Here is a 25650-nt window from a genome sequence, read left to right as displayed (position 1 = left end):
TACTTTTCTCTGTACAAACTCTTAAGCTCTCTTCGGTAATGTCTAAACATACAGAAAACCCCGTGCAAGAAAAGATCTGTGACTCTCCACCCACTTTTAACCCAGCTGCCTTCGTTTGAATCAAAAGAGATCTTACCACCTCATCTTTAGATAGTTGTCCAAAAGCGAAGGAGCTTTTGATCCTGGGCCATGAGTTCAACTTGAGGCAAAGGTGCAAGATAGAGGAATGATAATGTATGAGGGTGAAAGATATATTTATTATTAAAGAAATGACCTGGGCAAAGAAAATTGTTATTGCGGGAGGGAGGGATAGGACAGAAAGTCTCCCTAGAAGAAGGAATGATGGCATTGGTTAAAAGGGATCTTGAAAAAATAATGAGTGAAAAGGGTTATAAAGCAAATGTGTGAGGTACAACTGATGGGCAGGTCAGTCCTGGAAGAGGCAAAAAAAAAAAAAAAAAAAAAAAGCAAGAAAAAGTAGACTTATTAGCGAATGCTTCTAGTAAATGCAGGGAAATGTACCTAGATAGTTCTGGTTCCCCAGCTTTTCCTTTAGTGGTGTTCCTTGGAGATATTAAAAAAAGAAAGTTTCAGGGAGGTACCAAAGTGCAGGCTTGAATGTAAAGCTGTTACTGGGCTCTGCCTTAGCTTCCAGCAGATAGATGGATGATAACCTGTTGAGAGTACATCTCCCCTGGAAATACTAAGCTAGGTTCTGTTCCTGGTTGTTAACTATAGTTACTAGGAACAAGTTCCTGTAGACAAGCATTTTCCCAAGGGTGTTTCTTGGTACAACAGTCCCACAAATCCTGGAAGAAAAAAAGATTCCATAATCAAATATGTTTGTGAGTTGTGAGAAAATGTTGGACTTTTGTTAAGATAGAAGTTTGTCAAGAACTTTTGATGTACCATACATTGTTTTAAGTACAGTGGTTTGCAAGAACTTTACTTGCTCTTTCCATTGTTCCATTAAATTAGGATAGTTTCCATCAGTGTTCCACAGAACACTAGTCCCAAGAGCTTCTCAGTGAAAGAAAGTTTTCCTCATTAAATGCATTTGGGAAACGTATAGTCCCTTCTTAGAGATTTAAGATGCATACTAAAGGCTCTGAGTTGTTCTGAAGAAAAGAAACCTAATATTGCCTAATTTTGATTAAGTTTTAAAATTTATTTGACCAGTGATTCCTTTTTTTTTTTTGACCAGGGCAAGGGTCAAATGTCTTTCTTATTAACCTGAGGAAATGCTGTCACATTGGGAAATGTTATAGGCAAAACAGCAATGTTTATTGATGACTAAGACCCTTTAATCTTGAGTCCATAGAGACATTCAGTACTGCACCTAAGAATTGAGATTTCATTTGTGACAGGCATTGTGCTCAGGTCATTTTATGTGTTCATTTTAATTATCTCATGTCAAGTGTTCACTATTTTCAGATTTTTATAGATTCTATAAATTATATGTATCCCTAATGCTTAGAATAATCTTGAAAAGTAGATAAAATAAAAGAAGTAGCTTAACTGACGTGGTGCAGAGAGTTTTACTATGTTATCTCATTTAATCCTCAACTATTTTAGGAGTTGGTGCTCTTTTTCCCCATTTTCGTGGTGAACACTGAAGAACAAAGTGAAGTAAATTGTCCAAAATTGCAAAGCTAGTAAGCCTACCCTTTGTCTAAATTATGCTGCCATTTTGGCTCTTACATAGGTTAGTTTTTCAAAACTCTTTCTTAACTTTTCCCAATCTCTTTTTTCAAAATTTGAGTGAAGTGTTAAAGGATTTTGACACTCGGATTAAAGCCTTTGAGGAGTCCTGAAGGAAATAACTTTACCTAATTTTAATTAAGCTAGTGCTTTTTTTCCAAAAATTGTTTTTATTGGTACATTATAATTATACATAATAGCAGGATTTGTTGTTACATATTTGTATATATACGTAACATGATTTGGTTAGTTTAATTCCCTAGGACCTCCCATTTTCCTTCCTTCCTCCCTCCCCCTGGTCCCGTTCCACTATCCAGTTTCTTGAGATCCTCTTCCTTTATTTTTTTTCTTTAGCTTCCATATATGAGAGAAAACATATGACTTTTTGAGTCTGGCTTGTTTTGCTTAACATAATGTTAAGCCAGGAGTTCTGAAACTTATTTGCCCCTGGTTCCTTCTTTGGAGGTCAGGTGTACAAATATCTCCCTTGTTATCTTGGGGAGATACCACTTTGGGAAATGAGTAGGCAAAACCGCAATGTTGTGCCAGGCAGGGTGGTATAGGCCTGTAATCCCAGTGGTTTGGGAGGCTGAGGCAGGAGGATTGGGAGTTCAAAGCCAGCCTCAGCAAAAGTGAGGTGCTAAGCAACTCTGAGACTCTGTCTCTAAATAAAATACAAAATAGGGGTGGGGATGTGGCTTAGTAGTCAAGTGCCCCTGAGTTCAATCCCTGGTTCCCTGCCCCCCCCCCAAAACACACACACACACACACACACACACACACACACACACACACACACAACCAGCAAAGTTTTTGTTCATGGTTGAGAAGGGATGATCAAAGAGATCCTTTTTTTTAAAAATATTTTTTTAGATGTTGATAGACCTTTATTTTTATTCATATGTGGTGCTGAGAATGGAACCTAGTGCCTCACATGTTAGGTGAGCGCTCTACCACTGTGTCACAACCCCAGTCCCAGTAAAAGAGATGTTAACTCATTTTATCTAGGAAAAGGAGGAAAACACATTGGGAACTTCGTTTAAAATCTCTTATATTAGCAGCTAACTAGGTGAGAACTTGAGTTCTTCTATGTGGTCTTGTACAGCTTCCATTAGGTCTCATTGTCCCTCTTGGAAGCATTATGCCTTAGGTTTATTTAGTGGAAGTATGATTTTGACAGTATAAAAAAGGACCCAAGATCATACTAGGAAGTACTGCTATGGGCATTGGTTAACTATTAACATGTTAAAATCATTATGGAATAGGTTTTGTTTTTTCCTTTTGTGGATTTGAAATAATACTTCATAATGTGATATGTAATTTCTAATACCATAGAAGTGTTATTCTTTGTTACTCTTTTATTTTTATTTTTTATTATATTTAACTTGAATAAAAATCAGAGTAGACCAATATCAGAGTTGGGAGAAATTTATGATACTTTTTTCCTATTTTGTTTTGCTATAGTAGTTTATTAATGAATGAGTTACATGCATTGCCAGAATAATGAGTATCATTTTACCAGGAATTGAAGTGTAATTTGATGTTATCAAAGTAGGCATTTGATACCTGGATAGGGCTATTGAAAAGTTGACAGGGTTCTCTCATCTTGGTTGTTCCTTGACCCAACTTTAAACACCATGCTGTTAGTACTGTATGCTTTTCTGAGTACCACTTGATGTATTTTGTACTCACTTTAAAAAAAAAAATTTAAATAAATTTGTAGATGGACATCATGCCTTTATTTTATTTATTATTTATTTATTTATTTATTTTTATGTGTTGATTGAACCCAGTGCCTCACAGGTGCTAGGCGAGCGCTCTGCCACTGGGCTACAGTCCCAGCCTCTGTACCTACTTATGATTTCATGTTGGAAATATTTCCCAATGTGATTTTCCTTAAGTTTAAATGAATTCTGGCTTTTTCTTAATTAACTAAAATAATAGTATTTATGTCAGAACATTGATGCAATTAATGAAGGGCTTTAGGAAACTTGAGATTCCTTTGATGAAAAGCTTGAACATTGTCCTTCCTTGGAACATTACAGCAGGTCCTTCTGGTGTCCCCGTTGCCTGTCAGAGTGGCACACAGGTGCTCCTGTTGTCCGTTTACTGAATGAGTGCCTTGATCACTTGTGTTCTGATTGAGTTATTCATACGTGTCAGCTTCCCTTCTTTTTATGAAGATCATTCTTGTTGTCTGATGATACTTGTCCTCTCTTCTCCCGATCCTTAATTCTCAGCACATTCTTAAATGTATATTTGCCATTTCAAATAAATATAATTGCATTAAGGGCATTCTTCATTTCTTTTTTTAAAAAAAGTTTTATTGGTTCTTTTTAGTTATACATGATAGTAAATTCCATTTTGGTATAATCATACGAGCATGGAATATATCTTACTCCAGTAGGACCCCATTCTTGTGGATGTACATGATGGTGAGATGCATTGTGGTGTATTCATATATGTACACAGGAAATTTATGTCAGATTCATTCTGCTGTCTTCCTTTTCTTATTCCTCCTCCCTTCCTTTCATTGAACTTCTATTCCCTGCCCGCGCCCTTGTGGGTTAGGTTCTACATGTCATAGAAAACATTTGACCTTTGTTTTTTTTGGATTGGCTTATTTCACTTAGAATGATAGTCTCCAGATCCATTCATTTACTGGCAGATGTCATCAAAGTCATTCTTTATGGCTGAGTAATACTCCACTGGGTGTATATATCACATTTTCTTTATCCATTCATCTGTGGAAGGGCACCTAGGTTGGCCTCATAGCTTAGCTATTGTAAATTATGCTGCTATGAACATTGATATGGCTATGTTACTGTAGTATGCTGATTTAACTCCTTTGGATATATACTGAGGAGTGGGATAGCTGGGTCAAATGGTGGTTCCATTACAAGTTTTTTGAGGAATCGCTACTGCTTTCCACAGTGATTGCACCAATTTGCAGTCACACCAACAATGTATGAGTATACGCTTTTCTCCATTTCCTCACCAACATTTATTGTTATTTGTGTTCTTGATAATACCATTCTGACTGGAATGAGATGAAATCTCAGTGGAGTTTTAATTTACATTTCTGTAATTGCTAGAGATGTTGAACATTTTTTCATATATTTGTTGACCATTCATATTTCTTCTTGTGAGAAGTATCTGTTAAATTCCTTTGCCCATTTATTAATGGATTGTTATTATTATTATTATTTTGGTGTTAAGTATTTTGAGTTCTTCGTGTATCCTGGAATTATGCTCTATCTGAAATGCAGGTGGCAAAGAGTTTTCTCTTATTCTGTAGGCTCTCTCTCCACCTTCTCGATTATTTCCTTTGCTGTCAATAAGTTTTTTAGTTTGATACTATCCCATTTATTGATTTTTGATTTTACTGATTGAACTTTAGGAGTCTTGCTAAAGAAGTCAATTCCTGAGCTGATACGTTAGAATGTTGGGCCTACAGTTTCTTCTAGCAAGTGTGGGTTTTCTGGTCTAATTCTTAGGTCTTTGATTCACTTTGAGCTTTGAGTTGATTTTTGTGCAGGGTGAGAGATAGGGGTTAAATTTCATTCTGCTACATATAAATTTCCACTTTTCCCAGCACTGTTTGTTAACAAGGGTATCTTTTCTCCAATGTATGTTTTTGGCACCTTTGTCTAGAATGAGATAACTGTGTGTATGTGGGTTTGTCTCTGTGTCTTCTATTCTGTCCCATTGGTTTTCATGCCTGTTTTGGTGTCAATACCATGCTGTTTTTGTTACTGTAGCTCTTTACTGTAATTTAAGGTCTGGTATTGTGATGCCTCCTGCCTCATTTTTCTCACTAAGGATTGCTTTGTCTATTCAGGGCCTCTTAGTTTTCCAAATGAATTTCATAACTGCTTTTTCTATTTCTATGAATAATGTCATTGGAATTTCTTGTTTTGAGGCTGTTTTTAAAAAAAATCTATTTAGAAAATTCTGCCTGGATTCCTCCAGATTTTTCTAGTAGTAATTATTACCACTGGAGTTTCTTATGGTGCTTTTGTTGTTTCAGTGGAGGGTGTCAAATGATGGGGACATTCCCATCTGTGAAGAGTTAACCGAAATGTGGTCTGAGCAGGAGCAGCTAATCCTCAGTCCCGCAGGTGACTGTTTACCTTCATATGCTCTTTTAGCCTCATGGGCATTTATTGAATTTCCACATTTTAGAGTACTTTGCCTTTACAGTGATTTGAATTATCATTCCAGTGCCACCAAACGGATTTTAGTATGAATAAGTTATTTTGGAACTGTGTCTGGACACATAGAGGAGCAAGGAAATGAAAATATTTCTTTTGAGTGTCACATGGATTCATTTTTGGTTTTGCTTTTGCTTTTTTTCTCTTTCCAAAACATATGCTAGCTTTTATTTTCCATAGTGGTCTTTTTTCACTTTGGTTTTGCTTATTTTTCTCTCAAGTGAGGAGAACCTCTCTAAATTGATCTGTTACTTAGGAATCTTCTTATAAGCTGAGCCAGTGAACTTCAAAGAGAAGGCATGTGGACCTGATTTACTAGATGAAGCCCACTCTTGGACTATTTCATTTGCTTCTCTTTCCCATTTAAGGGATACCATTGTGGCACAGTATCATCAAAAATTTTTATTAGTGCCTTGTGTTTTATATTTGAACATGAAATTTTATTTCTTTTTGGTTCTTCCAAAGTCAGGGTAGTTAGGCTAGCTAGGAAGGTACAATATTTGATGGAATACTATGTTTTCTTGGAGTAATGCATTAAAAATTTTTTTTTAGTTGTAAATGGACATAATATCTTTATTTTATTTATTTATTTTTAAGTGGTGCTGAGGATCAAACCCAGTGCCTCACATGTGCCAGGCAAGTGCTCTACCACTGAGCCACACTCCAGTCCCAGAGCAATGCATTTTTATTTGACTGAAAAAGGACTCATGGGTAGGTTGAACATAATAATATGTTGTTTGATCATGGGGACAGGTTCTTGAAGAACATGGTTCCTGTACTCTTTTCCTAGACACAGAATTGTGAGGGACAGAGGGAAGGCTGTGTCCCTCAGCATGAAGATTATTAAAGTTCTTAGCAGGTTAATTTATACTTTTCCCCTTTTCCATGAAACAAGTATTCTTTAAATCATGACTAAAAAATAGTAAAAAGTTATTATATGTAAAAGGAGAAAATGCGGATAGCCCTCTGTCCAGTGATATGACCTAGAGGGAATGCTCGCTTTCTCAGCTCATGTCGCTCGCCCTGATTAGTTGCTTAATCTGATTACTCTTCTCTGTGTTCCATATGTCAGATCCATGGCTGTAAAACCAGTCCTGATTTTTTTTTTTTTTTTTTTTTTAGCTCCATTGCAATTAAACAGTTCATGCAACAAGGTGGGTTTTCAGGCAATGGGGTTTTTAAAAAGACAACGCCCTTTCATTAACGGGATGGGTTTCTAGTAGATTTTCAGACTGTTAAAATCAGGGATTCTGAGGGTGGGAGCATTGGTTAGGTATCCAAATACAGGTAAGAGCTTTTCTAATGCACCTCTTCCTCTCCTGGCATCAATCTTCACTTAAAATGAGAGATGTTATGAAGAGGAGAGGTTCTTGGTGTAAATTCAAAGGTGGAGAAAAGGCTGCGAGCCACTGGCTTAGATGAGAAGAAACCAGTTCTCCCGAGTGAGCTCCATGTTGATTGGCTGAGACAGCAATTAGGTGATCCACACCAAACATATCTTTCTCTACAATTACCTAATTTGTTTCCTCTTTGGGGCCCTGGAGACTTAGCCAGACTTAATACTTTGATTCCATATACTTTCAGGCAGTTCATAAGGATTTTTGTTACTGCTGAATTAGGCAGATTACATTTCCACTTGGTTGCTTGGTCAGTTGACCGTTCTAGCCTTCTGGAACCCATCCATTTCTCTGTTCTCTTACAGGTGTCTCCTTTCTGTTTCTACTTGTTGGAGTCACAGTGAGGCAAACTGCTTGCCATTAGTGATTCCATCTTATGGGAACATTCTGTAATAAGCAGCACGTACAACTATGCTGCCAATAGCAAGTATTTATCCCCCCAGTTAAGGATGCTGCTGCACACAGCAAACAGAACGTTCCAGAAAGATAGAACACTGCCCCAGATAGAAAGTTTGTTAGATATAGAACAATGACATAGTGTGCTGATAAAAACAGCTCCTGCTTGAGTTCCTGCTTGCTGTCACGTAGAACTGCTTGCTGGCACAAAGAAAGGACGAGGGGCCAGACCTGAGTAAAGCTCGCCTCACTTGTGGCTTCAATGACTACATGAGGTAGTTTTTCTTTGTGTTACCTTGACATGTTGTTGTGGTGTTAGCTAAACAACTACTAAATCCTGAACAACAACTCAGCAGTTTGAAGAGTAGAGCAGGGTAGACTCATTAGCGAAAGTGTTGATGGCAATTAGGAAGTTTCATTCAGAAATATCTGGAGATTTTAAGTCTCCAAAGTATTAACAGCAGCCTGAGGGAAAGCTGTATCCTAGAGAGGAAGGAAGGACGCAGGTCTCTGTGAGCTAAAGTTGATGGTAATGAGGACTTGCTGGTTCTAGGCAGTGGCCTCTGCTTCCCCTGTCCTTACCCACTTGAAGGAGATTCAAAGTTTTAATTTGATCTTCCATAACTGGGAGTGAGTTCTGAGTTCTGAGAAAGACTAAATAGATGGTTAAGTGTGTGTCTTTTAACCTTATACTTAAATATGCTAGTATATGTGGAAGAACTCTAAAAATAATGAAGTATTCTTAAAATGTAAGATTTTATTTGGCCTTAAAATTATTCCGAAAAGTAGATATTGTTGCTCCAATTTGAGAGGGTAATGAGGGTTGTAGGACTTTTTCAAGGTTATGTGACTAAGTGGCTTCCCGAGGATCAAGCTCAAGTCTTCTGAGTTCAGGACAAGGCCTAGTGCTTTCTATTTAACTGTATTGATACCCACAGAAATAATTTACTAGACTAAGCGAACTTAACCTGTGGTTCCCTATGTGAGTGGACTGAATTAAATCACAAAACTATAAATGAGAGAGTCTCAAAGATGAAGGTCTTGGTGGTTTTTTAAAAAAGTTTTGCCCGATCTCCAGACTGGAACATCCTAATTTTTCTTCTTCAGAATCCTGTTCCAGATTGATTCTCCACCTGAGCCATGACTGTCCTTGGTCTCCCCATATCCTACAGCAGCCTGCTTTCCATCCTTACTGTCATCTCGCATAATCAGCAAAGTGCATGCTCTTGACCCAGGGTGTCTGGGTTCAGATACTAACTCCACACGTTGGCTTCAGCATTTTCTCAGCTATAATGGAAATGGTAATGTACCACTACCAAAAAGGATTATGTGAGGGTTTTCTTAAGTACATGGTAAGTAACCGTAAATGTTAGCTGCTATTGTCTCTGTATAGCTAGTGTCAAATTGACATTTATTACTGGCAGGGAGCACTACAGTGCAGAACATGCATGTGTTGGAGACCATGGGCCAATTCAAAGAGGATGGGGTAAAGGCAAAGTGAGAAGGATTACATAAGTTATTTTGAAACAATAATCCTTGGCCACAGAATTAATAACAGGGGTGTTCAAGGATCTATAACAAAAGTGGTGTCAATTCAAGGTTGAATGGACAGTTACTGGACAGATGTCCTTTGCAGAAATATTTCTTGTCCAAGGTATCAGTGTCCAAGGTTGTGGTTCTGGCAGATTCTTTTGTCATAGTTTTTGTTATTGGGCATGTGTGCATGAGATCCCCTTTCTTATACTGTTCCAGCTTTATTTATTATTTATTTATTTTTGTTAGGCCTTGGTACAAGTGACTCCATCTTGATTCTGACTGCTCTCACCCTGGAGATATTTGCATATAGGATTTGTCATATATATTTTTCTGAAAGGGTTGTTGGTGATCTGGAAAGCATTTGTGAGGAAAATGTCCAGTGAAATTGATGTCAATATAGTTCATAAATCATGGGCATTTGATACTTTCCAGAATAATCTTCTTTGTCTCTCATTCCCTTCTTATTTGCCATGCCTTCTGCTTTTTTCCCTCCTCCTAATTCATGTGTAATTTGTCCATAACTATGAGTACTACATATAACACTATTTTATACTTTACGTGTCTTCCCCCAGGGAAGTTTTCTAGTGCCTCATGGGTGTGAGGGATGCCAGGAGCATGTTGTGGAATTCACATGTCCTCTGCCTCACATGTCCTCTGTTCAGGCCTGACTCCATTTTCCATCCATAGAACCCCTCCTTACACCTCTCCAGTCTCTAGGTCTCATTTTCTTCTCTAACCTTCTTATTTCACATCGTTTCCCTGCCTGTTATTCATCTGCACAGTCCCGAAGGGCAGGAGAACAAGAGAGTGTTCACCAAGCTTTTCATCAGTGAACAGATTTCTGTAAGGCTGAACTAGTGGTTTCAGTTTAGGCCACTGGAGGAATCTTCCACACCTGGGCAGAATAACAAGCATTCTCCAGCTTTTATTTAGTACCAGTGTCTCCTTTTACTTTCCTTTAAGTATTGTCTACAATCACCTCTATAATGCCCCTTCTATATTGGGCTTGTTTTGTATTTCTCCTAAAGTAACTTTTTACTTTTAAAGTTATTTGCTTTTTAGTGTTTTACTTTGTTGTGGAGTTGGAGATGGAACCCAGGGCCTTGCTCATGCTAAGCACACATCTACCACTCAGCTACAATCTCAGCACCCACCTAAACTTTACCCTCCAGTCTTGCCTTGTTCCTTCCAGTGTTTTAAAATATATATTTTTTTAATCTTCAAGAATCACTGGCAAGAAAGAGTTCTTGCGTCTCTCATCTATTTGCATGTACTTGGGCAAATTACTTAATATCTGTGAGTTTGTTTCCTTACCCTGTAAAATGGATAATAATACCTACTGTTTCCTTCAGATGGTGGTTGTGATGCTCAAATAAGATAATGGGCCATACAGACCTGGAGATGAACAGACAGAAGAAAGAAAATACAAAGTGTCACTTCTTTCATGTGCCTTTCCTTTGCCCTGTTTATTCCTATTTCCCAAATATGGACTGTGCTTAGGAAATCCGTACCTTAAGTGCACTGGAGTTGCCAACCTCCAGTTGCTGTGTGCTGTGTGTTGCCATCTTGTGTTTGTTTCTGTTGATTGCCAAATCTTCCCTAAATCTCATTCTTCAGGGCCCTCACTGTTTCTAGCCTTCCTTAATTAACCTTTTCCTCTCATTGTTCCTACCATGTAACTTGCTAAATAAATGGTTTATCCTGGAATGGGTGACCACATAGCTTGCACATTGCTTATTCAGATCATATATTTTTAAAATATATCTGGGGTGTTCTTTTTGGAGCTTAGAACTGTAGAAAAACATGGTTTCCCCTTTCTTTTTCTTAGCAGTTTTCACAATAAAACATGATACAGATGAAGTGCTTAACAGATGCTGCTGCCTAAACATGCAAGTGTAGATATTTTAGAAGTGATTTTGTTCTAAGTTTGCTTTTTAAAAATTTTATCTTAGTTGTCAGTGGATCTTTTATTTATTTATATGTGGTGCTAAGAATCTAACCCAGGGCCTCACACATGCCAGGCAAGTGCTCTACCCCTGAGCCACAACCCCAGCCCTGAGTTTCCTTTTTTTAACCAATGATTTTCTATTTGGATAGAAAAAAACTTCAGATGCTGAGTTGATCAGCATCTAGCACTAATGTGTATTATGTAGTCTATTTATAAAAATTTCACAGAGAATATTATAGTTCATATTAGTTTCTTATTAATAGCCATAGAAGGGTTTATATTCTTTAGTTTTCCTTTTCCTCCCTGTCTGAAGTCTGAATATTTTAACTACCTTAGTTTTTAATATAAGGAAATGTTTTCTTGATATAGTTACAAAATTATCATTACTTTCTGAGGTATTGTGTCTTCATTAAATAAGAAGTTGAGATACCTTCTATCCTCTGAATGAGGTTACATTCATTAGAACTCTGATCTTAGAGAATTTAGTACTCTTTAGTATATATTAGTTTATAAAACTCTTGAGACCACTTGGGGAGAATGATTAAAGTTAATATTTGGATTTTTATTGAATGAAATAGAGTTTCTCTACAGATGCTTGGGTAGTCATTCAGACTTTTTATTTTAGAAGTTACATTTCTTAAAAATGTTTACTCCCTTCTTAATGCTTTCTAGGAACCAGCTCCTGAATTTCCAGTGTCTCAGGTAAAGGTTTAGCTACAGCTTTTAGTTTAGAGAATATTTTAGTTAATGACTGCTTAGTTGTTGCTGTAGAGTAGAAAATGTGCTGTATAGCTACTTGGCTTGTGGATTAGAAAATAAGCCTTATCTATCAGGCATTCTGTACCTTCTTATGCAAATGAATGGTTACATTTCCAACTTTCGTAAGTATGAATAACCTTGTAGAACTAATGTACTCTACTCAATCAGATGTGGGGCTTAAATAGAAGTGACCAAGATTGAACAGAAGGATGAGAAAAATAAGGACTGAGACAAAGGGAGCCATGGCTTTAGGAAGTCAGCACAACCACAAGTGTCAGGAAAGACGGTATGGATGGGGCCGTAGGTCTTGACGAGGGTGGGCCAGCTTTGCCTGGAAGGTCTGGGGTTGAGCTGACCTGACATCTCCAGGAGGGAGGAACCTGTCACAGTGAGGAAGGAAGGAAGGGACACTGGCCAGACAGCCATGTTGACCAAACCAGCTTGGTTAGACTTAGCCAGAGAGACCTGCTAACTGGATAAGACACGAGGGGAGGAGTTAGGAAGAAGCCCATGAGAAGGAGGTCTGGTTGTGGGGACCCCTGCCTGTCCATGTTTTCATCCTTGCGGATTTCCAGTGAGTCTGGGAAAAAGAAGAGCTATAAATCAGAGAGCTTAAATGTTGCTGGGTGTTTGCCCTGCCAAGTGAGATAGAATGCTCACAGTGTTTTATAGATAAATAAGTGATTTGAGCCTCCTATGAAGTTCATATGAATAATGACCAGGCCTTTTAGAACAGAAATCAATATACAAAGTACTCATATGGAGGTTTGTATAGTATTAAACAAACACTGTATGTGGGCTAAAATGTAGCACTCTGTTCTTTGAAAGGATGACATTTGTCTTTTGTATGCTTATAGTCTTGGTTTACAAAATGATAGTTGGGGAAAACTTTTTTTTTTTTTTTTCATGGTACAAGTTATTCAAGAAGGATCCAAATTAAAATAAGAAGTTTTTGTTCTCAGTAATTTTGTAAGATTTTAATTAAAATGAAATCAAAACACCAACAATATGCATTGTAGGTATGGCAGGAACACTGTAAATGGCATTTAAAAGTTTCAAACTGGCTCAAAGGTTTCATATAGCACCTATAGGTAGCGTTCCCTTCCTGTTCTTGTAGACTTACTTATCCACTGGATAATGAGCTGAAGGGAACAAGGCTGGCTGATTCTTTTGACCTTGCTATTCACATTTCATGTATTTCTTCTTTTTTGCATATGTTTACAACTTGAAAAGAAATAAGGTTTTACAATATCACTTCAAAATCTTGTGCCTAAATTTTCGTTTGCATAGAGTAGGCAGGGTATAAAATATTACTACTGATTTATATGATATCTGAATAGATCAGATATAATATTCTTTTGGTATACTTATTTAATAATAATCTATCAAATTATCACTTAAAACTCCCTGTGTTGCATGCTGTATAAAAAAGAAACAGAATAAAGCATTTTGCTTAGCCAATAGTTTCGACCTCTTCATGTTTACTCTCATAACTAAAATCTGATTATCCTCACAAAAGATAGAACAAGTAAGTCAGTATATTTCCTGATGTTATGTGCCTCAAGAGTAATATCCTAGAGACTTAGTTCAGTAGGTGAATGAAATGGGATTATGTTTCACAGATATAAAGGTAAATAATTGATATGATGATTATTCATGTAGATTGGAAGAAACTATTGATTTTATAGTATTTCCAACACATAAATATGCAACTGTATTTACATAAATAATTTTTTAAGTTGCATGATCCTACCATTTATTAGTAAGTTTTAAACATACCCGATAAAACAAATTTATAGTTTCATTCAGATTCAAGGGACAATTTGAGATCAATGTTTGCTTTATTATGTTTTTTTAAAAAAATAGGCAGAGGATTTGGGGCTATAAAACATACTTGGCTTATTTTCAAAATAAAAAATATTTTTTAAAGCTAAAGCCCCATCTGCTGTTTTTATTAAAACCTCCAGGATAGTTCATATTGCCAGGAGTAGTTCTTTGAATATGGTCTGATTTTAATCAAGCAGTGATATGTCATTTTCAAGGTCATTTTTTGGTAGGACAGAAGAAGAATCTGGAAGATTAGTTTTTCTCAAACTGATAAAGTTTTAAATCTAAAAAGAGTTTAAGTAGATTTATTATAGATCTTTAAATTTGAAGATCATCATTTGTTCCATTTCTTAAGAATTAGATTTTTTAAAAATTGAAACAAATACAAATCTATTTATGTTTTTGAAAAAGTAGATTCTCAGAGAAAAGAAAAAGACGTTTCTGTTTGATTTCTAAAGTGTTTATTCATTTGGTGGGGAGGGAATAGTGGATTCACCTTTCTATTATTCAGTTTTAGCCTAATATAAAATTTGCATCTCCTGAATATTTAAGAGATTAACAGGGGGATGAATGTAAGAAGCATGGTGGAACAGACCATGAGATAAGAGTGCAAACCTTAAAATAGTGACTTGGTGACTAATAACCAACTATATAAATGATACCTAATTCTAAAAGCTTGGCTGTTAAAGAACTGGTTTAACTAGGACCTTAAATCATAGTTTCAAAGCTTCATTAATTCCTATCAGGATAGAAAACTGTGTAACTTGATATGCCATGCAGAATCATCCTCTGGACTCTTTGCCTTTTGCTCCAGCCTTGTTCCTTAACTGATCCCTCGGTGCAGCCTGATTCTTCAACCATACTCTGTTCTTGAGGAGTTTGCAAATGCACCATGCGCCCCTGAGCTAGCCTGCTTTTGACCTAGCGGTCCCTTTGCCTGACCACAGCTCCATACCCTTCCTCGTATACACTTCTGTCTACCTCCGGGGCTGCTTGGTGCCTTTCCTCTCTCCTCCCATGATATTCTTCTTTTTATTTTAAATTTTTATTATTGCATCTTCTTATTACATTGAAATTCTTTGGAGCTAAAACTAAAACTGTAACTTCTTCGACTTTGTATTCCCAGGATATGGCCACAGTAGGTCTACAGGAAAACCAGCAGAGCCCACGTCCTGCTTTGTTTCAGCAGAAAATTTTGCAGTCCTTCTTCCTGTCCACCAGAATCCTGAGCAAAGGAATTCTTTTGAAAATTTAAAGCTATCAGATACTTTCAGGGCAGCATGAACTGTGGAGTTTTAAGATAAATCAGAATGGCTTGTTTTCATCTTTGAAGTAAAATTAAACCATTAGTTCAAGCCAGTGATGACTTCCCTGGCCCCTGGGAATAACTATATAGATCTGGCATCTTTCCTGATCTTTTATGAGTGAAAACCTCAGATCATTTTTAACTTTGGTGGCTCCCACAGCTAGAGGCAGTTCCAATTGGAATTGATTTTTTTAAAAGAACAAATTGGCTCTTTGAATCTATGTTCTATTCATTTGATTGTGTAAAATCCACACATAACATTTGAAACATTTTGTTAAAAGTTATTTGATAATTAGTAAATCACATCCAGAAAAGTACAGTCTCAAAAGTCATCTAACCAAATGTAAATATATTGTGAAGACAGCCTTTTTTATTCCCATTAAAATGAAAGCATAACATTTTTATTTTCTTTTAAAAATGTTCATGTGTGTTTTCACATAACTTTAGTTCACAAAAGGGTCTCCTGTCTCTGATTCTGTAAAATCTATTTCCTCTACCACACACTGTCACTGTCAGGCACTGCTTTGTTCTGTCATTCAATCCACCAGGTGATATATGTTCAGGAAAATTAGGATCCTTATATTTCCTGCTCAGAACCTTGCCTGATGCTATATAATTAGGAGGTCTTAATAAATAGAGAGTAGTTGAATGAATGTATCTTGGGTTCTTTATGTGAATACTTGGTGAACTGCCTGTAGTTCTCAGCTGTTCCTGTCTCAGCCCCTTTGCCTTCGTTTAGCCCTCTTCACAGCCAGGTCCCTAGTGTACTGAGCCCTAATTCCTTTCCAAGTATCCCTTGCTGCTGCTCTCGCTAGACTGTAGAGTCAGGGCTGTGCTGCTGCTTTGAGAGTTGCCTTCTTCCTTTGGGAGTCCTCCACAGGATACCCAGCCTTATCTTTCTCTGCTTCTCTAGTGACGCAGAAACATATGGTTTCTGGTAAAGCAGTTTTATATGTTTAACAGGAACTGAATTTCTCAAGTTAAAGCAGAGCAGATAAGATATTTTCTAGTTTAGATTCCTTAATTTCCGTGTATTCACCCTGACACTGGCTGGTTTTCTGCTGCCTAGATCACAAAGTTACAAGTGTTGATTAGTTATTAGGAATCAAGAGAAATTGATCTTAGCTTAATTCAAATACCTATTATGTACAAAAACCATGGCTAGGTACTATGGAAAATTCAGAAATGAACAAGGTTAAAAAGCTTGCATTCTGAGAATGCATAAAAGGATAAACATATGCCCAGATAATGGTATTGTTTGTCAAGTATAGAACGTTCACAAGCCTAGAGGTGTACGGAGAAAGACAAGAGGACTGTGGGTGTAAGTCGAAAAGTCTGGTAAGGCTTCAGGAAAGTCTTGGCCCTGAAGGAGGAAGGCAAAAAGAGCGTAGTGGTTGTAGCTTTATTAGTTTGCATTCAAGTTATTATTCTACAAAACTTTTTTAAAGGATCTTCTTTTACTTGCAAAAAGAAATGTTAGGAGACTACCAGATAACTACTGTACTTTTATTTGCTAGGTTTTTGATACACTAGGTACACTAGTGGTTTCTTCATTAATAATGACCTCGTCTTCTTGCATTAATTTTTTTATATAGTCCTTTAAATTAGCATAATATATTAACTGGTAAACATGTTCAATAAAAAGTAAAACAATAATAAATGAGGGCTAGCTTCTGTAAGCTATCTAGTATTTCTAATGCTATTGTAATACATATTTTATTATCTGTGATTTTTAGGCCGCTTGGATTTTAAAAGCACGAGCCCTAACTGAAATGGTATACATAGATGAAATTGATGTAGATCAGAATGGAATTGCAGAAATGATTCTGGATGAAAATGCTATTGCCCAAGTTCCACGTAAGTATTGGTTCTCTGGTCAAGTGAATAGAATGCTGTTAGGAGGAATATTACCTATATATAGGAGGAATACATGTATACATATTTCTATACTTTATGTCAACATATCTGTATCTAAACATTATATACATGAAGCATGTTTATATAGGAAAAAATCAATTAAAGGGTTTTTGTTCTGTCTTATAATACAAAGGCTGTCCTTCCACTATTCAATTATATTAAGGTGTAAGATTGATGTATGACAATTTTCCAGTAAAAGCTATTTTATGCATTTAAAAATGTTATAAAATATATTCTCCTTAAAATGTTTATCTAACATCAGAATATTGTTTATCTGGGAATCTGAGCTTCTAAACAACAGAAGCATTCTAAATTAAAATTTTTTGAAAATAATCATTTAAAGCATCACTTTTTTGTTAGAATGAAAGATGATTTGGTCTAATACATGATGTGAGGTGATGAGACGATATTTTGAGCAGTGAATGTCTATTGGAATTATCACAGGGCCTGGTCCCCAGCTTGCAGGTGAGTGGTGCAGGTGGTATTAGATAATTATGGTGACTATGGTGGTCTTACCGGTAATTTACTAGTTGTTTCAGTTCACGGTTATTTGTGTGTTTTGGAAGATAAGAACTATTTTAAAACTCCAAAAGGAAGTTGGGAAAAAAACAACAACAACATATGTTTCATGTTAAAATGTCTTTCTTCCCCATTACTCTGATCTTTTAGAATTAAAATACCTAAATTCTGTATGTGGTTGGTAAATGATCTTTTACTGAGAGAAGTTTTATGAAAGATAGTTCACCTGTGAGTATAGGACCATCATTTTGAACTTTGGAACCAGCTAGTTTTAAATTTGAATCCAAGCTCTTAACTGGTTGACTTGTTTACTTAATTCTTTCATCCTTTGTTAGATGGATTCATCCTACCTGCCCTACAGACTTAATGCGAAGAGTTAATGTGATAGCATAAGTAACATGAAAGACATGCATTGAATATTAATCTCAAACACATTTCCCTAAAATACATTTTCTGCTAATAAAGTCTTTTTCTCCAGGCCAGCATAATTCTGAAAATTAGATTAGCTGAAAGTTTTTACAGATTAATAAATAATATATAAATTGAATTCATTGTCTTATCTCCTAGGTCCTGGAACATCTTTGAAACTCCCTGGTACTAATCAGACAGGAGGGCCTAGTCAAGCTGTCAGGTATGAACTTCTATGTCATTCCCTTTGCCATTCAATATTGAGTACACCATATGAGAGTCTTTCCTTCATTAATCATCTTTGTATTTTAACAATCAACAATTTTTACAGGCCAATCACTCAAGCTGGAAGGCCCATTACAGGCTTCCTTAGGCCCAGCACACAGAGTGGAAGGCCTGGCACCATGGAACAGGCCATCAGAACACCCAGAACTGCCTATACAGCACGCCCCATCACCAGCTCATCCGGGAGGTACATCAGGCTGGGCACAGTGAGTTTGTCAGCTTTCCCATAGCTTTGTATTACCCAAGTAACTTTATGTTTTATTATTTCATTTTCTACTATTCTTACAAGGAAAAAATATATGGAAATTTTTGAAGGGATTCTTTTTACTTACATTGCCTTAATAATTTTTATGCACATTAAACTTAATTTATGTTTCAAGAGAAGATTTCATATATTTTTCTTCTATCATGTTTCTTCTCCCTTATAGGCTTCCATGCTTACAAGTCCTGATGGACCTTTTATAAATTTATCTAGACTGAATTTAACAAAATATTCCCAGAAACCTAAATTGGCCAAGGTATGTACTTAAAATGATTGTAATTATAAAGTAATGGTAGAAGTATAATGATAATGGCAATGTAGGAAATAGATACATATTTGTGAAGGAAAGACCACCTTTTGATTGAAATAGAAATGTTTAATTATTATAATATGTAAACATTCCCTTAGTCTTTTTTTTTTTTTCCGTTTTTTTTTTTTTTTGTGTGTGTGTGTGTGTGCTGGGGATTGAACCCAGGGCCTTGTGCTTACTAGGCAAGCACCCTACCAACTGAGCTATCTCCCCAGCCCCTTCTCTTATTCTTAAGGAAAGTTAACCAGAAATAAAGTACATATACCACTATTGTAGGCAATTCTCTTTTTTCAAATAATAAAGAACAGTAATTTTTAACAAAGAAAGCATATATGCAGTATCATCATCATAGGATGAAGCCTAAGAGATTTTGCAAGTGTGTATTTTTTTCATCTTGGACTATTCTCAGAAAAATCATTTTCTTGTAGGATTTTAGGGCTGTCAAAAGGATACAAATATGTACTTTTAATCAGTGAATCAGGCATAGAAATAAAGATTACTCAATTCAGACAGTGGGCAAGTCAGCTATGTTGGTAATTCTAATTACTGAGATTAAAATTCCTTTAAAAAGAAATTAGAAGAAGAGGGATAGAAGGTAAGAGTGAGAGGGAGATGGGAAGAAGAGAGAAAGAGAAAAAAAGAAAATGAGAAAAAGAAAGAAAGGGAAAATGTGTGTGACCTTTCCAGGAGAAAAAACTTAGGGTTGACTTGGAATAATTTGGAGATAGGAGTACTTGAAGCCTGGCCCAGTTTTAGCTAAAGTCTCTGTGAACTCTGTTCAAGTGCTGCATTCAATCCTGATCTACGTTCTAAGGGTGTTCAACATGTTTACCAAGTATCAAATTTCCTGGGGGAAATAAAAATGGTCACTAGTTGTATAGACTTGAAGTTTCAATTCTAAAAATAAATGCCTTTGGTAGGCAGGTAATCAGCCTATAATAAGTCTCATGAATTTTTCCTTCAATTCTTGTTTGATGGCAGTCTAGTCAACTGCGTTTAGCAGAATCATAAAGCTTTACTTATTTTCCTTTCCTTTATGAGGATGGAGCGTTAAAAATATCTCATGTAGAATAACTGTTATAGGCCGTTTGCTTGAGGTGACTGACTGGCAAGTCCATTCCATTACTAGTATAGTCAGTGGAGACACCTCCCACAATTAAATTAAATGCATGTGGGACAAACCTGGTCTATATGCTAGATGCAACCTGAACTAGATTTTGTGCTTTTTTAGTGTATCTTAGAAATAATGCCAAGTTTTTCTGTCTTTGGTCCCCAACTTGCCTTGGCTCATCAGGACGCCTTTCTAATATTAGAGCATTTCTTGGGATGTCTATGGTGATGCTTTGACAGTTTTGGGAGTTGTAACCTTTTCTGGTGGTATCAACCACACTCTTAATTTTTTTTTTTTTTTTTGTATTTGTAACAGAAAAAATGAAAGGATTGTTATAACTTTTTTTTTTCTTTTTTTTTTAAAGAAGGGCCTGTCCTTTTTTCTTTTTTTGGTTGCCTCCAAGTCTTCTCTGTTAATAACCTTGATTATCTCCCAGGGGCACTAGCCTCCTTGCAAGTGTAAGATAGTGGTTATATGGACAAAGGTGGTACCACCAATAAGCAATTCAGTAGATACTCATTTATCCAGATGAGTTGGGTGAAGTATTAAAAATAAAGGTTCTCAGCCCTGGCTGGATCTTAGAGTCATCTGAGGGTTTAAAAAAAAAAAAAAAAACAAAAACATAATGCCAGTGCTTCATCATCCCTCACTACCTCCCAGCTTCTAAGTGAATTGGTCTGGTTTGGGATCCCCATGTAATTCCAAAATGTGCATTTAGGCTGAGTAGCCCTCTGTTAAAAAAAACTGTTTTGAGTCATGTAGTTATAAATGCCATGTTAGTGTAGCTTTAAAAATTAATATTCCTGCACTCACATTTACTTTATTTTAGAAGAAACTTCCAGATCTTCCATGTCTGAATACCATTATTGAGTCACAATCACTACATAGTTTATGTAGAGAGGATAAAAAACTGGTTGAATCTGTTTTATTGTAATCTAAGAAGTAAAATGAACTTTTCATTTGTATCTTTCTAATAAAATAGTATATGTAATATGAAGGGAAAAAAGTTCAATTCTTTGAGCTTTCTAGTTTGTAGTCTATAGAAACATAAATCACTTATAAATAGCAAACTTTTAAAATGGGAGTTTCTAACAAATGATGGCTAGATTCTTATAAATCCCAGGCACTTTAGAGTGTTCTGGGTTTTTTATTTGATCTAGATTTGAGTCTAGTTATAACAAAAGAGTGCCTTTATTTAAATACTACCTAATGTGTTTTGTCATTTTTTTCTCTGTAGGCTTTGTTTGAGTATATCTTTCATCATGAAAATGATGTTAAGACTGTAAGTTGTGAATTTATGCTATTTTATTGTAGTTTTCTGACTTTGGGGTTTAGATTCTGAAATGTTCTATTTCTTATCTTGAAACAAATGGGATTATTAAATATTGGAGAATAACTAATACTTTGAAATCCACTCTCAGTTTCAGTGGGAACATTTGTATGAATTCAGAAGTGGTAAGAACTGTGCTTGGTTCATAGAGTATGTAGTTCTTCTCTAAAGGGCAAGATATAGATAATTGGTAATACTGCATAACATGCTTATGTTAAAGTTTATTCTTTACACAAATAGCATTGTTAATTCTTTTTTTTAAATTCCATATAGTGTAGTATTGGTTTACTAAAATGTATCTCTTTGATTTCTTTATAGTCTGCCCCTTTCTTTCACCCTTAACATTTTATGTTTGAAGATTTTAAACATTCTCAAGTAGAAAGAATAGTATAAAGTCCCTTATCATCCATCATCCAACTTCAGCAATAGTCAATCATTCTGGTAGCTTCTTAACAAGGAATTTTGAGGTTATATGCGTGTGACTTTCCATATTTATTTAAAATTTTATATGCTATTATGTAAATGATAGAAACCTTACAAATTTTGTTAAGCTCCATGAAGTTGATTCTGTAATATCTGATAGTATTTTTCCTCATTTTCCTCTTAGTACAGGGAAAAAGGTTTATATCCATATGTTAAATATTCAGGAAAATAAAAATGTTTTCCCTAATTGCATTTTCTATGTGTCAACCATGATGCTGTACAGTAGGAGAACTAATTAAAATATGATACTTTATCTTGTCTTACAAGCCATGTAATCTAGCTGAGGAAATAAAATTGACATAAATGAAACAATTAAAGAAGTAATTGCCAAGCTGAAACTGTTACCAAGTATCAAAGGGAAAAATTCAGAAGGGGTGATATGAGCCACAAAATAAGTAGAATTTTATGTAAAGAAGGGAAAAGAAATACAAAGAAATAGCAAAAACATGAGCAGAAAATAGAATGAGAAATAAATAGGCCTTATCCTAAAAAATGGGATCACCAAACAGACGTTTTGTTTTGTTTTGTTTTTGTGGTGCTAGGGATTGAACCCAGGGCCTTGTGCATGCAAGGCATGTACCCTACCAACTGAGCTATATCTCCAACCCCCAAGCAGACATTTTGAAGAAAGAAGTGAGAGAACTTAATGATAGGTTTGATACTGGAGACAAAGCAGAGACACAAGTCATATCTGCTACCTAATGATGTTATAAGAATGATGGTTTTACTGATTGATGGGATAATTAAGGGAAGTGGTCAGTTTGAGAAGTTCAGTAATTCACTTAAAGATATTTTGATACCAGTGGAGACACCATTGCATGATTGAGAGACGTGGCATTAAAATGTAGATGAGAGCTTGGGCCAGATCGAGTATAGGAGTTAGTATGATTAGTGTTCATAGATGTAGTTATAGGGAAAAGGGGAAAGAAAGGTTGAGGCAGCTAAGAAACCACGCACATTGCTCGTAATAAAAGTCAGCCATTAAAAAGGATTCCAGTGTGATGATGTATAAAATCATATAGTCGTACAATAATTAAAAAGAAACATTCTAATACTATTCCATTTTATACTATTCCATTTTATAAATAAGTAAATCTCTACTAGATTATCGTAAAGCTATTCTCTGTTTTTTTGAAAATGAATTCATGATTTATTGTAATATATATATATATATTTGGAGCCACTACAGTGTGCCAGCCTCCATTCCAGTCCTGAGATCACAGAGTGGGGCAGGCAGGCAGGCAGGCAAAATCTTGACTCTTTTGGAGATTACATTCTGTTTGGGCAGGAATAGAAAAAGCAAATTCAAACTGCGTAAAGCGTCTTGGGATAATAAGTATAATAATAACAAAAAAAACCCAGGAAAGCAGGTGAGGGAATAGTTAATGACATGAGGAAAGGTGCTGTTTTGGATGGAGCAGGGGTGGTCAGTAAAGTCCACTCTGAAAACAATGAATCAGAGACCTGGAGAAAGGAAGATAGGAGCCAGGCAGCTGTATGTCGTAAAAGCATTTGAGTCAGGAAGGACTTTCCCTGCACAGGTTCTGGGGAGAAGCTTGCTTGGGTTGCTTAAGGCAGAGCAAAGAGGCCTGGAGGGTGGCCCGACAGAAGAAGTGCCGCAGGTGATGAGTTCTGAAACTGCAGATTGTAGGCCATTTTGTAGGTCATGGCAGTCGTGCCCTCATTAATAAAGTCATCTTGAGGATGTTGTCCTACCTCTTGTTGAGGAATAGGAGTTATATTCAGAAAAACAGGGCTGGAGCGTAGTTCAGTGGTTGAGCATGTGCTTATTAACATGTGTGAGGCCCTGGGCTCAATCCCTGGCACCGTAAGAAAACAAAACAAAACCCACCTCAACCAAAACACCACAAAAAAACAAAACAAAAACAGAATTTATTTCCTACACTCCTGAATTTGTGTGTGTGTGTGTGTGTGTGTGTGTGTGTGTGTGTGTGTATGTATACATGCATATAATTATTATTTTTGCAGTGCCGGGAATCCAGAACCTCATGCATGCTAGGCAAGTGCTCTATCATTGAGCTACATCCTCAGCCCTCCTAATTTGTATTCTAAACAGTCTAAGAACTAGAAGATTTTAACTTTTATGTATTATGTGAATAGTATTGTAGAATGTATTCATAGATCTTCATAAATATTGATTTTTAAAAAATGACCTTAAACAAAGAGAGCAGTGACTTTCAAACTTTTTATGTAATCAGCAAATTGTTTTTCTTCAAATGAAATCTTGTCCACATCCCAGTATTTAAAGCAGACACAAGTGGTGCTGCATGAATTACAGCCAGTGTGGCAACTTAGAACTTCCTCACTGGGGCTCCTCTTGCACTACCTATTCCCTGAGCTTCTGTCCTTCAAATCTTGGGCCAGTTATGCTAAGTCAGGCTCAGTGTCTGAATTAACTGGAGAATTTTATAATAATGGGTTTCTGGCTCTGTGCTAGACTTCCTGAATCAGAATCCCCATGGGGACATCTGGTGAATCTGTTGTTATTAAGAACTCCACAGGCAGTGCTAACTTCAGCCAAAACTGGGAACTACTGCTGTAGAGTACAATTAAAAACTATAGAAACATTAGGAAGTTATTTCTTCTAATGTAGGAAAACGGAGCTGAGGAGGCTTAGCAGATGTTGAAGGCTAAATTTCCATGTAACAAATAAGAGGAGGTGTGTCCAGCCCAATAGAAGAAATCAGTGAATTAATAGAAAAAAGGCAACAATAATGCCCTCAAATATATCTCAATAACAAGGAAATGGTACAAAATACTACTGTGAACTGAAGTTTCCATTTATAAATTTTTAATTTTTATTTTTAGACATAGTGAAGGACTCAGTATATTAGAAACAAGCAATACCAAACACAATTTTTAACCTTTTTTTGTAATAGATCTCTATAATTCATTAAATGACAATATCGAGAAAATTTGTTTAGAGACTTCCTTTTAGACATTTGATAAGTGAAGAATTAAAAAATTTAAACTATCAAAAACAATAGTCTATTTCATAGACTTAAGTTGTATTTGTGAAGCAAATTGCAAAGTAAAAAAACTTACTGACCTATATATGTGTATATATAAATACATACTGATATGAATTATATAAACTTACTGACATATGTGTATATATGCATGTATATGTATACATACATATGTAGTTTTTAAAAAAATTATTATTTTTTAGTTATACATGAGAGTAGAATGTATTTTGACATATCATACACACATGGAGTATAACTTCCCATTCTTGTGGTTGTACATGATATGAAGTTATACTGGTTGTATATTCATATATGAACATAAGAAATTTATGTCCAATTCATTTTACTGTCTTTCCTATTCCCATCCCCCTTTCCTTCCCTTTACCCTTTGTCTAATCCAAAGTACTATCCCCCCACTTATTGTGTGTTATTATCCGAATATCAGAGAGAACATTTGGCCTTTGGTTTTTTGGGATTAGCTTTTTTCACTTAGCATGATAGTCTCCAGTTCCATCCATTTACCAGCAAATGTCATAACTCATTCTTCTTTATGACTGAGTGTGTTTATATAGTGAGCAGAAATAAAAACAGAAATAAAGGGAAAACAGGGAAATTATGTACTTCAAACATGATTTTAAAATATAATTTGTCACATTTAAGAAAGCTTTTTTGAATTTTTTTAGAAAACTTGTGAAAATGTAAGTGGCTAAAAAAAATAGACAGTTTACATTAGAGAAAATGCCTTTTAGTATGTTAAATAGGATTATGACTAAACATATATGTATGTATATATATATATATATATTCATGACAAATACTGGAAGAAATAACTTTAAAATGAAAATAGTGGTTCTGTTAGATTGAGATGTATTCATGCCTCGAATATATGTCACATGCCTGTACTGCACCAGCACCTCGATTATAACAGCGAAGGAAACAGCTGCTCCTCGT

The 25650-nt window shown here is 35.8% G+C and overlaps 1 protein-coding gene across 3 annotated transcripts in view; it reads left to right on the top strand.

The window, feature by feature from the left end:
* The window catches only part of TTC8 (tetratricopeptide repeat domain 8), a 53708-nt gene that overhangs the window by 505 nt on the left and 27553 nt on the right, over nt 1-25650 (top strand). For 2 of the 3 annotated variants that reach the window (XM_079129280.1, XM_079129279.1), the window contains exons 2-6: nt 16821-16941; nt 18088-18151; nt 18260-18419; nt 18642-18731; nt 21134-21178. In XM_079129280.1, coding sequence (XP_078985406.1) covers nt 16821-16941; nt 18088-18151; nt 18260-18419; nt 18642-18731; nt 21134-21178 — 480 coding nt within the window. Of the gene's footprint in view, nt 1-16820; nt 16942-18087; nt 18152-18259; nt 18420-18641; nt 18732-21133; nt 21179-25650 lie in introns of those variants that run through there. The other variant, XM_079129281.1, reaches the window with a different exon arrangement.

The sequence above is a fragment of the Sciurus vulgaris genome (genome assembly GCF_902686455.1).
Source record: "Sciurus vulgaris genome assembly, chromosome: 2".
Lineage (NCBI taxonomy): Eukaryota > Metazoa > Chordata > Mammalia > Rodentia > Sciuridae > Sciurus > Sciurus vulgaris.
Note: the sequence above shows the minus strand (reverse complement) of the source record. Positions and strands in the feature narration are given on the sequence as shown.